This window comes from Amborella trichopoda, chromosome 10 (assembly GCF_054954075.1).
Source record: "Amborella trichopoda isolate Santa Cruz 75 chromosome 10, AtrichopodaSantaCruz75HAP2 v2.0, whole genome shotgun sequence".
Classification (NCBI taxonomy): Eukaryota; Viridiplantae; Streptophyta; class Magnoliopsida; order Amborellales; family Amborellaceae; genus Amborella; species Amborella trichopoda.
Genome location: NC_142345.1, coordinates 3,192,894 through 3,205,534, shown reverse-complemented (window position 1 = coordinate 3,205,534; position 12,641 = coordinate 3,192,894). Strand labels below are relative to the sequence as shown.

Below are 12,641 nucleotides of genomic sequence, written 5' to 3'. Positions count from 1 at the left end.
TTTATGTAGAACTAGTTCCGATACGTTCTCGGACCTAGTTCTCGAAGAAAAATTCTTGTGGTCTAAGGATATTTTGGAAAAATAAAAATAAAAACTGATAAAACATAAGCTCTTGAGTAAAAATAAAATAAAATAAAAATCTTCTACATTAATTTTCCTTCTTTTTCTTTTCTTTTTTCCTATTCACCTTGGAAGTCCAAAACTATCGTCCTCCAAATGAACAGTTCAAAAACAATTCTCGATAGAAAATGTATGGGGAGCTTTTTATTAGCTCCAAATCTCTCTCTCTAACAAAGGGGTTCGAGTTGTGGTGGTAACATCTCCATACCCAATTACCACATCGTGGTATCCATTTTTAACGCTGACACCCCCATTTAACATATTAATTACCCGAAAAAAAAATCCTCTCTTTCTTTCTCTAATTTGATATTGAAGTGATTGCGTAGAGATCAGTGTTTTAAAAAACGACGAGTCGCCCGGTTCGACTCGGAAACACGCCTGCCCATGCCGGTTCCAACCAAAAACTGGGAACTACCGGTTCCCATCCGGTTCAGCCCGATTCTAAAGTGAAACCGCCAGTTCCCATCCGAGACAGCCCGGTTCACACACGTAACGCACGTGCAAGCATGCCCCACATACACTCACACGCGCACACGTGTGTCCAAGCACACGTGCGAGCGTGCTCCACGCACACTCACATGTGCACACGTATGTCCGAGCACATGTGCGAGGTTGCCCTAATATTCTTATTTACATTTTATAATTCATATTGCATAGGTATTTATATACCAAATTTGAATACCCATCTTTCGATGTGGGATAATTCCCAAACATCATTAAATGAAAACGAAATGTAAATATAGTCTATTAATCAGCAATTTATAATCACATGTAATTAGATGGCTTGATGGTTATGACTTTGATTTACTTGAGGTCCCAAGGTCGAATCCCCTTACGCATGTGTTGCATTCGAATCCCCTGGGGCATGTGTTGCAATTTTGTTGTGTATATAGTGGTTGGTATAAATATAAATATTTTTGTTGTATTCGAATCTCCTTGGGCATGTGTTGCATTTTTGTTGTATATATAGTGGTTGGTGTAAATATAAATATTTTTGTTGTGTATATAGTGGTTGGTATAAATATAAATATAAATAATATAAATGATATAAAAAAATAAAAATTTAAAAAAATTAATTTTTTATATAACAGTTAATTTTTGTTGTATATAGTTGTATAATTATATTTGTAAATAATATGAAAGGTATAAAAAAAATAAAAATAAAAAGTTTATTCTATTTGAAATCTCCATCTTTCTACTAACAATCTCTTTTATTAAATTTATTATAGAAACCTAAAAAAATAAATTTTTGAAAAATTGAAGTGTTATTTTCAAAATTTGTACGTATTTTATCAATTTTTACATTGATAACCAAATCTTTTATTTTATTTATGAATTTTTACATTATCAATCATGTAATGTACTATTTTTCTTACAGTTGTCAATAATACATTTTAAATTAGATAATATTATAAAATATTTTTAATTTGTTATTATTTGTCTAATAAAATAATTATAAAATGTAAAGTAATAATTATAATCTCAGTATATAATATTATAATTAGTGAAGTTGTAATAATTTTGGATTATAGTTAGTTAGGCTGTAATAGTTTGAGTTTTTTTAGCGGGTTAGGGTTTTTCGTCAAAACGAGATTTTAATGGCCATTCTTTCATTGATTAGTCTACTCTTTATAATAGTCCATATATACTTATACATTTTATCCATGATAATTCTATGATTTTTCTTTTATGTGATACAAATTTAATAGTTAAAATAAATTTATACAGGGAAAGAACATCTCAATATTCACAAATTGATAAAAAAAAATGAAAGTTAATAATGTAGTACCCTCATTTTTTATTGGATTCCTAGAAAACAACATTTATAATAAATTTTAATAATTTTTTTGGATTTTTTTTAAGCTTTAATCCGACCGATTCAGCCGATTTCCAATCCGAATCGCCGATTCATTGATCCGGATCGGTTTTTGAGGTGCCCGATCCTGATCACCGATCCGCTTTTTAAACCATTGGTAGAGATAATTTGAAATTTATGCAGAAAATTCCCCTTAACTACATGATTTTTTTACTACGCGAAATGGATAAAAATCCTGTTGTGCGTTTTTAGCTTGATTGTTTCCATTTGGTTTTGCCATGAAGCCAAACGGACATTTTACAAGTCCTTGAAATTGATTGCTAAACAGGGGTAAGAGTATTGGGAAGAGTTTTTTAGCTGCTATCTTATGAGAGATTTGGTTAGAAAGAAACAAAAGAACCTTTTAAGAGCTGGCATCTAATATTGTGTGTTAAGGACAAGATTCTTCATACAATATGAGAGTGGTTTTTGGAGCTAAAGAGGATTTCCAAAGTGGATGTTACATTAAACTTACAAAATCTGATGAAACTTTATATTCTTAAAGTTCGTCTGAGAGCTAAATACATGACACTGTCAACGAGAGGTCTCAAATTGAATTTTGATAGGAGCTCTCAAGGGAATCTAAGACCAACAGGATATGGTGGAGATCGTAGAAACTATAATGGGGAGATTGTCTTTTTATATGTTGGGGCTATGTAGGGGTTCTTAGAGACTGTAATGGGGAGATTGTCTTTTAATATGCTGGGGCTTTGGAGGGCTTCTTAGAGACTCTAATGGGGAGCTTGTCTTTTGATTGTAATGGGGAGATTGCCTGTTCATATGCTGGGCCTTGTGGTTGGGCTTCCGCAAATTCATGCATAGTTTTGGGTAGTGCTCCAAGGTCTAAAGTTGATAGACCCAAGGCAGTTAGCAACACCTTATATCATTGAAGGAGATTCTTTAAAAGGTGTGGTTTCTATAAGGTTGCAACCTTAAACAATTCAATTAAATTACGCTTTCAAATTTTATCATAATATGTAATTTTGGTATAAAATATTCTTAAGATTATTTAAAATATCTATTTTCATATTTAATTATAAAACTTTAAACTACAAAAATGGTTAAAATGAAGTAGATCTATAAACATATGAAATTCTTGAAAAATGGATGGTCTAGATGATATGTTGCAAGATGCACTATTTTTAAGACTCAAAACTATTTTTTTCTATATTTATACATTTCGATGTCGAGATGATAAATTATAAGGCTTTGCAACATTAAAATAACATTTCCAATGAATTTTTTAGGTGCATCATTATTTCTACATTTTAAGGTTGCAACCTTACATAAAATTTGTCCTTCTTTAAATGTTATTAATTGATGTATAGAGGAATCTAGGCCACCTCAGATATTAAAGACAATATGGATGGAGGTTATGGATTTATGTAATGCTTTAACAGTCTCCTTTACTCATGTTTATGCGAGGCTAATGATGTTGCAGATGATTTATCACGCTTGCGGGTGGATTTGCAAGCGATAATCTAATTGTGTAAACTCTTTTGTATTGCATCATGTTATTAATAAAAGTTGTGATATATTTTTTTTTTTAAAAAAAGAAAATAATAGATAATGCACAAGTAAGCATGTAAGGCACTTCACATAAACTAAAAAGGAAAATTATAGATATCCCCAATTTGTACTTTCTAGGTATACTCCTCATTTCTTTTTTCAATACTTTTGATACCACACTATTAATCCCAATAATGCTTCTTCTTCTTCTTTTTTTACACCCGTCCCCCCAGTAAAAAAAAAATTAATATTTTTATACCAAAATACTCCATATTTTAACCCACATTTCAAAAATATGAAGTCTAAAATGTACCAGTCTGGCACAAAATTATGTCATACCGGCTTGTGCCAGTCCAACACAAAATGGGCCAGAGCGATTTACAAAAGAAATGTTGGTTCGGCACAAAACGTGTCGGACCAGCTTCCGATATTTAAATTCTACCAGTCCAACGCAAAATGTGTCAAGCTGAATTATATTGAAATTGTACTAGTCCAACACAAAATTTATTAGACCGACTTATATTGAAATTGTACTGGTCCAGCACAAAATATGTTGGACCGATTTGTATATTCAAGTTGTGCCGATCAAGCAGAATTTATGTTGGACCGGCTTAGAGAGAGTGGGCAACATGGTTAAAATGAAGGTATTTTAGTATAAAAAAGTTAGCTTTTTTTGTTTGGGCGGCATGGGTGCAAAGGAAAATGGTGTTCGGATAAATAGTCAAAAGTATTCATATCTAGAAAGTTCAATTTGGAAGGTATCCTTAATTTTTCGTACTAAAAATTTTCAAAAAAGGAGATCGCATACAATGCTTACTAGGATGCATATCATATAGGAATTATATACTATGAGAGCATTCATCTTTACTACAAGGAAATTACAAATACTCCTAACTAGTAGATGTCAAATTGGATAGCTTGGGTGTGTCACGAAGTTCTAGGAATTTTTTTAGAATTTTGAATCTAGTCAATGACACTCTTACAACTATCAGATTTGAAATCTAACAGATTAATGTAACTGTGACATCCTTGCACCAAAAGTAGTATTTTTCACTGTTTGACACTGTGTTGGAGGTTACTGATTGAGCTTGGGCTTAAGTCATCAACAATTGACATCAAGCAATGCTACATCTCAAATTCGATTCCTACCACAGAACTACCCAATAAACAATAAAAAACCAAAATAAGAGAGAAAAAATATTGTAGTCGAGGTTGAGATTAGGCCGATGAAGGTGTATACGTAAGGACTAAAGAAACATCCCATGTGAAAACTATCTCCACTAATGGAATCTCGACCGATTGATGGGCACATATTCACCCTATATACAACCTATGTTTATGAGGGTGATATTAGAATATTTTAAAGGGAAAGTTATGGAAAAGACTGTGTATAATATTGTGATTTAGAAAAGGCTCTAAATTTTATATTTTATATTGAAGTTCCACATTTTAGTTATTTTGTATTTTACCCATGCTATTTATATTGAAGTTCCACTTTTTGATCAACAACTGAGGCTATTTTCATACTTATGTAACTAATTGAGAAGTTTAGGACGAAGGGAAAAGACTTCCACATGGTATTTATTGATTTAGATAAAGCTTATGATAGAGTATCCTGATATTTAATTTAGCAAGTGCTGAAAAATAAAGACGTTTCTAGACAGTACATCGACTTGGTGAAAGATATGTATGATAGAGTGGTAACTAATATACTAACAATTAGTGGAGAGATGAGTCAGTGTTCAGTGACAATTGGTCTACATCAAGGGTCAGCATTGAGCCCGTACCTCTTTGTTTTAATTATGGACGACTTAACCAGGCACCTACAGGATGAGGCACCGTGGTGCATGTTGTTTGCAGATGACATAGTTTTGATTGATGAAACCCAAAATGGCGTCGATGCAAAGTTAAAACTTTGAAAGGATGCTCTAGAATCCAAAGGTTTTAAAATTAGTCGGACTAAAGCAGACTATATGTCACACCCCAAGAAATTACAATACAGATATTCTTGAGATGTGACAGTCCAAAACATATATACATCTATTGATAAGACAAATTTACAGTGGCGAGGTCTTACAAAGTAACAAAAGAAAGCTAGCACAACAACAATATCTTCCAAGGTTGATCTTGACTAGCACTCAAAATGAATCCGCAGCTATCCTGGAAAAATGTTTACCATAGTTTGATGAGTTTGGCTACTCAGTAAGTGATCATCATAATCCTAAAAATAATCCTGATTGAAAGATATCAATATTTTCAAAAAGGAGATCTATTAATATGAATACATCAACAGTTTCACTGTCAATAAATGCATAATTAAGTATAATCCGAGTAATTGAAATGCTTATAACACTTTTAACGGTAGTGCATAATTCAAAGGATTTCACAAAATACCCTACTGACGTCCCAAGTAGGTCACCTATATACCCCATCAGCGTCCTGAGGGGTCCACTTAATCTCTATCGGCGTCCCAGATAGGTCCACTTAATCCCTGCAGGTCCACTTATACTCACCGGCATACCGGATGAGTCCACTTAGTCCCTACCGGCGTCCCAGATAGGTCCACTTATACCTCACCAGCGAACCGGATGAATCCACTTGCATACTTAAATTATTTCTAAATCTCTTTAAACATTCAAAAGCAGCAATAGCATGTACTCAACATATCACTGAAATCATTAATATGAATTTCACTTAAACCATTAATAACAGTCACTCTCTATAACATTTCAAAAATAACCAATCAAATATTTTGGGCTCAAATTTAGAAAGGTAGCAGTTTGTAAAGGCATTCTAGCATAATTGCCAATTTAATATGTATAGAAAAACTCTTATAGAAATTCAAGAATACGGAATTATCACAATTTATGGGATATCAATCCACAAATAAACATTTCACAACAATACTGTAATCAATTGCAAAAATGTCAATTTTTAAATAATAAGGCAGTCATTTGCACATGAATTTTACAATGTCTAAATATTCAAAACAGTAGAAAGAAATATCACAATTTTACTAAAAGCAGAAATATCACATTTATTTCTAACAATAGACAAGAAAAATAAATAAATTTATTTTTCATAATTTACAGCATTCAAAATTTCTAACATAGATAAAATATCACAATTTTTATTAAAAAGATTATTTTTCAAGATAATGAGGTCACGTGCGCATAAAATTTATCGCGCCTAAAATTCATGATAATAAGCAGAAATAATTATTTCATTTCATTTTTAAAAGAATGGATTATTTTTCGAGACAATGAGGCCACTTACATACAAAACTTATAAAATAAAGATCCTGGACGGAAATATCACTATTTATTAAAGACAGACTATTTTTAAGGAAGATGATATCACTTACACACAAATATTTGAGAGGGAGCTTCCGATAAAAATTCAGCTCGAGAGAGGAGTTCACTGTGTTTCGACCAGAGAGAAAAATCTCATAAGTTTTCTAAGGTAGGAATCTTCACCTCTTTGAATTTAAATTCTACTAACATATTATTTTATTCTTTCATTACGTTACAGGTGTGAGCGTTAGTTTACGCTTTAAACACCTAAAGCTTTTATTACGTTACAGATGTGAGCGTTAGTGTACGCTTTAAACACCTAAAGCCCACGACCTTTAGTGGACGTGCAAGAGCAAAGAAACACAAAGCTTTTAAAACAAAAGCTTTTAAAAGTAACGATGGTCCCTAAGGACCATTATGTTCAAACGAATTGTCATGTATTAATAGTTTTTTTTTTTTTTTTTAAAAAAAAAAAGTTTATGATTGTTATACTATATTAAGTGAAAATTTAGTAATATTAGGAGTAGAGACAAGGAAGTAGTTAAGATTGATGGTCAGAAAGTACAAAAAAGACTGCACTTTCGATATCTTGGTTCGATAATCCCGGAAAATAGAGAGATCGATGAAGATGTTGGACACAAAATTAGAGCCAGGTGGGCGAAGTGGAGATGTACAACTAGAATTTTATGTGATCGCCGCATACTAATGAGGCTGAAGGGCAAGTTCTATAGGATAGCGGTGAGACGAGCTTTGCTCAATGAGGCGGAATGTTAGGCAGACAAAAACAAATATACCCATAGAATAACTGTAGCGGAGATGATAATGTTGATATAGATGAGGGGCAAGACAAGCAATGAATTTATTCGAAAGAATTTTGGCGTGACACCAATAGACGATAAAATGAGAGAGAGTAGACTTAGGTGGGCTGACCATGTGTAGCGTCGACCAAGTACAATACCTGTTAGGAGATGCAAATTAGTTCAAGTGGAATGACTGAAAAAGGCAAGGGGTAAGTCTAAAAGAACTTGGTTGGAAGTAGTCCGAAAAGATATGACGACTTATGGCCTCACTGATAATATGGCCTTTAATAAAGCATAATAGAGAACCAGGATTCATATAGTCGACCCCAATTAATTGGGAAAAGGCTAAAATGATGATGATGATGACCCAAGCTATTTATAGTCTCGAACTTCAAGTTCCGATTGAAAAATGTTGTATACTTTTTTTACATGAAAATAATTCAAGAGTTCAAATTCTGACCCAGGTTCAAAAATAAGTTTGGAACTTAAACATTCAAATTGATTTTTCCCAAGAAAATGTAAAATTATTATCTACAATTTGGAAAAAGAAAATAATGCAAAACAGTGGGCCTTCAAGGTAAAATATTAAATAAAAAATCAATTTGTAAATAACAATCATGAATGCAGAGTTTATGTAACTTTCTCTATTTCTATTAGTGGGTATGATATACTTTTGGGAAATTTGCAAAAAATGGTTGTTTTATTTTCTGAATGATAAAAAAGGGAAAGTATATAATGAGACCATTTACCTTTAATACATGTGTTGATAATTGTCTTGAATTCTTGATCCCTATTTTATGGGATTGTTTTTTCTTTAATTTGGGTTTTCAGATGATTTTGATAGAACATTATTTAGGATCTAAGTTTATGGATAAGTCCTACTTAAGTTAGGATGGGTCTACAAGTACATAGAGATAAAGTTAAATTTCACAATTTTATGAAAAAAAAAAAAAAAGCCATCATGTACACCTCTTTGGGGTTTGCTTTTTCTATACAATGAGTTATTTAGAGAGAGAAAATATACAGGAAATAGAGGAAACTTTTTGGAGGTTTTTGCTAGGAGAGAAAACTGTAAAGAAGAAGGCTTGGTGAGAAATTGAGTATCTGGTTATCTAGAGATTGAGTATCTAGTTCTCTCAAGTAAGTTGCTTGGTAAGAGATTAAGTATCTGGGTCTCTCAAGTAAGTTGCTTTGTAAGAGATTGAGTATCTGGTTCTCTCAAGTAAGTTGTGTTGTAAGAGATTGAGTATTTGGTTCTCTCAAGTAAGTTGCTTTATAATTTTCTTTCTTTGATTTAGTAAAAACATCGACCGTCTTCACCCGTGGATGTAATCACATATGTAACAAACCATGTAAATCAAAATTGTTTTTTTCTAAAATTATTTATTTTCCGCTTTATTTTTGTTGCCTGTTGTTTGTTTTTGTCAATTCTATTTTTCTCGTACTTTATTTATCAAAAATCAACCCGTCGGGTTTAGAGCTTCCGTATACAACAAGTGGTATCAAAGCCCGATTTGGGGTTATTGGTGTGATTGTAAAGGTTGTAGACACCCATTTTAAAAACTGGTAAATTTCGTGATTTACCTAATCATAGACAACCATTAGGACCATACTATTTCATAAAATCCCCGAACCATAGAACACCGTAGTCCAAGGTCCAATTTCTGTCCATAAAAATACATTTTCATGTATTTTTTAGGGTTAGACCATCTTAAGATAAGAGAGAGCTAGAAACCTGAGTTTTTGAGAGACCAGAGAGAAAACCGTGAGAGATCATAGTTCTAAACAAGTTCTAACTAAACGCTAGCCATTAAGCCTGCAACCTTATGCTTAGACCAAATCTAAGATAATCATTCAACCAAGTCAAGGCTTGGTCAACATTGAAGAGAGATAAAGATGATCCCTGGTGTAAAAAAATAAATATCACTCTACTCGATCATAAAATAATAATATCCTAAAATTAAACATGGACCATCCAAATTTTGCAATTTAAATGTTACGAAATTCAAAATTGAATAATTTTCTTTTGAAAATAATTAGTGATTCCTAAGTGTATCCTATGTTTTAGATCCAAATAATCATCCTAGGTAGCTTTTTCGCGTGAGGGAGTGTGCACAGTATAGCTTAGTGTAGTCACTCGTGAGTTATTTTAAGGTCCACTGTTAATTTTTAAATAAATTTCGAAAATATTTCTCTCTTAAGTTCTGGTCGCAAAAGTTCTAGACAAATTGGAAAAGGACCACCCTTTGAACTTCTTATTTGTAAATTTTTAAAAAAAATGGAGAGAAAAATAAAGGGAAAAGAATGGCCCTCCAGTTCACAGCTGGACATCTGAAGCTCAAATGCTTGCCGATTTTGGTTACTAATCGGCGATTTAATAGCTTGGAGAAGCAGCACAAGAGGAGTGGATATACGGTTTCAGAGAGGAGAGAAGGAGACGGCCGCCCAATTCCTCAGCGATTTCCAAGTAAGGCCTTGATTGCTCGAACAGCCATTGCAGTATTTGCCCTGGGTTTCATTGACGCTGGGTTCGTCTCTCTCTCTCTCTCTCTAGAATTTGATTGATTGATTCATTCATTCGTGTCCTAACAGGAGAATGAGAAAGACCCATGTTTTAGAAAAGCTAAACTTCTCTCTATAGATTGGTTCGTACTTTATAGTTTAGGGAAATATAGATTGGTTCATACTTTATAGTTTAGGGAAATGAGAATTGGGAAAGACCAAAGTTAGAGAAAGATATGACTCTTTCTCTCTAGATTTTGATTTGTATTTGAGTGGCAGAGAGAAAAACCCCTTTTTCTTCTCTCTAGATTTTGATTGATTGATTTTCATTCCTTCATATTGATAGAAGATGAGAATTAAAAAATACCCATTTTTAGAAAGACAAAATTCAGTAATGCTGGACATAAAAATTGAGAAAGACCAACTTAGAAAAGCAGAGAACAGAGATGGAAAGGACTTTCCATTGATTCTTTATATAGCTAGGTTTTGGCTTGTTCTTCTGTTAACTGAGGAGATAAAAGGGTTTGATGAACACGATAAAGGAAAATCCTTTCTCTATTTAGGAGAGAATCAGAGAAGAAAGACTATGCTATTTCTTTATCTCTCTAATCCAATGGAAGTCCTTTCTCTATTTAGGATAGAATCAGAGAAGAAAGATTATGCTTTCTCTCTCATTAATTCTCTGTTACTTTTTTCTTTCCTCTTCTCTCTCTCTCTCTCTCTCTCTCTTTAAGACTGGTACTGAGGTTAATTTTTTCAATAGAATAGATTACTCGATAAGCGCGACCCATGATAGAAAATTAGAAATCTCCCTCCCCGCCTCTCTCTCTCTCTCTCTCTCTCTGAATCTGATACTCAAGACCAGATGACTGTGATAGACATTTGGAATTATGTCCTTAATATTTGACTTTAAGCCTAATTTTGAATTGTTCTATTGATTTGAGTTGAATGATATAGGTTTTGTTTTATAAACAACAGTTTTATGCATTAAGCATCATGGTCTACTAAATTTTTATGAAAAAGTATAAAAAGAGACAAAGAGGTCACAATTACTATTGTCTTTTAGATTTCAAATAAGGTGGTTTTGAGCAGTCATTGACTATACTCAAAATTCCATTTTTTTTTTTTTTCAAACTTCACGACACACCTCTTGCCATCCAATTTGATATCTAATGGCTAAAAATAATTCAATTTTTCTGTTTTTCAAACTTTGTGACATACCCCTGGCCATCCAATTTGACATCTAATGGCTAGAAATAATTGTAATCGCCTTGTAAAAAAGATAAATAACTTATTCACGTGGCCATAAAGGGTAACTCCATCCTAATTGTCCTGGGATGGATCATTTTGTAGCTGAGAATTAGAAAGTTTATTATTATTTTTGGGTAGTTCAGCTGTAGGAATTGAACTTGTGACATAGTACTGCTAAACGTTAGCTGCGGACCACTCAAGCCCAAGCCCAGTTGCTATTATAAATATTATTATTGGAAGTGTCCTAGTCCCCTAGTCAATTGTATAATGCATTTGGGTTCCCGTTCTTAACTCGTAAAATTTTGTTTACAGATGTGGAATTTGGTTTATTGGGTTTGAGGAGTTATAATTTGTAACTTTCTTATGTAATCAGAATGAAATTCTTGTGCAATGAAAAAAGAAACAAAAATGCAGTATCCCATGCAAAGTTCAAGAAAAACTGACGCTATATCCATATAGAAAGTCATATTCTGGCATAATTGTACTCGGCGTCATCATCAGAGTCTTTTCTCAATAATTTAGGATCCGCTACACGAATCCTGGTTTGCCAATCTACTTTATCAAATGCCTTCGGCATTGAGCCTGGGCTTAATTGGTTAGATTTACAACGCTACATCCAAGGCTCAATTCCTACCAAGGATAAGGGCCCTCTCCCCACTGACTCACCCGAGAAAAAAAAAAAAAGTGCCTTCTTGAGCAATATAGAATTTTCCTGGAAAATTAATGAAATAGATAACTAAATTTTAGTCTAAGATTTGTTTGTTAACATGTTTCTCACGCCCATGATGTGTTTGTTTTCGCATTCTGTTCAGGTATAGTGGTGATTGGTCTAGGATTGGGGCCATTTCTAAGGAAACTGAAGAGCTTCTGAAAGTTGCTGCTTATTTGGTGACACCTCTATGCTTGTCTTTGATTTTTCTGATCAGAGAGGAGAAAACCTGAGTATGGGTCTATTAAATTTTGTAAAGGAGATGTTTTCCATTCTATATATCAGAACATTTATTTGTATTTCGTTTGAGTGGAAGTTGTCATGTTTATCTGTCTTGGTTTCTAAGAGTTTTGAATGTGCTGGACTCTGTCATGCTTTGAAATTGCAGGGAAGTTACCATGCATTTCGATTTGATTTCATATTTCACAGCTGAATTTTGGGATGCATTTCCTAAAATTGAAATTGGGTCCACTGGAAATGTCCAATTCTTGTCTGATTTTTTTTGAGTTTAGGCAAGATATCGTCAAACTGTCTTCTGATTTTGGTGGCATTTCATTTAATTAATGGTTGGATTTCAATTGAACCTAGGTGGATTTTGAGAA

At 33.1% G+C, this 12,641-nt stretch overlaps 1 protein-coding gene across 1 annotated transcript; it reads left to right on the top strand.

Annotated features, from left to right (window-relative positions):
• The first annotated feature begins 9,703 nt into the window (after positions 1-9,703).
• LOC18438482 (DNA-directed RNA polymerase subunit beta) lies at positions 9,704-12,440 on the top strand. Its single transcript, XM_006848667.4, has 2 exons — positions 9,704-10,105; positions 12,143-12,440. The coding sequence occupies exons 1-2, from the start codon at positions 9,882-9,884 to the stop codon at positions 12,270-12,272; spliced, it is 354 nt and encodes a 117-aa protein (XP_006848730.3). The 5' UTR covers positions 9,704-9,881; the 3' UTR covers positions 12,273-12,440.
• Positions 12,441-12,641: the final 201 nt, after the last annotated feature.

Excerpts from the sequence above, each read along its gene's own strand:
- LOC18438482 (XM_006848667.4), top strand. The coding sequence starts at position 9,882 with ATGGCCCTCCAGTTCACAGCTGGACATCTGAAGCTCAAATGCTTGCCG. Across the intron at positions 10,106-12,142 it reads CTGGGTTTCATTGACGCTGG|GTATAGTGGTGATTGGTCTA; the intron begins GTTCGTCTCTCT and ends CATTCTGTTCAG.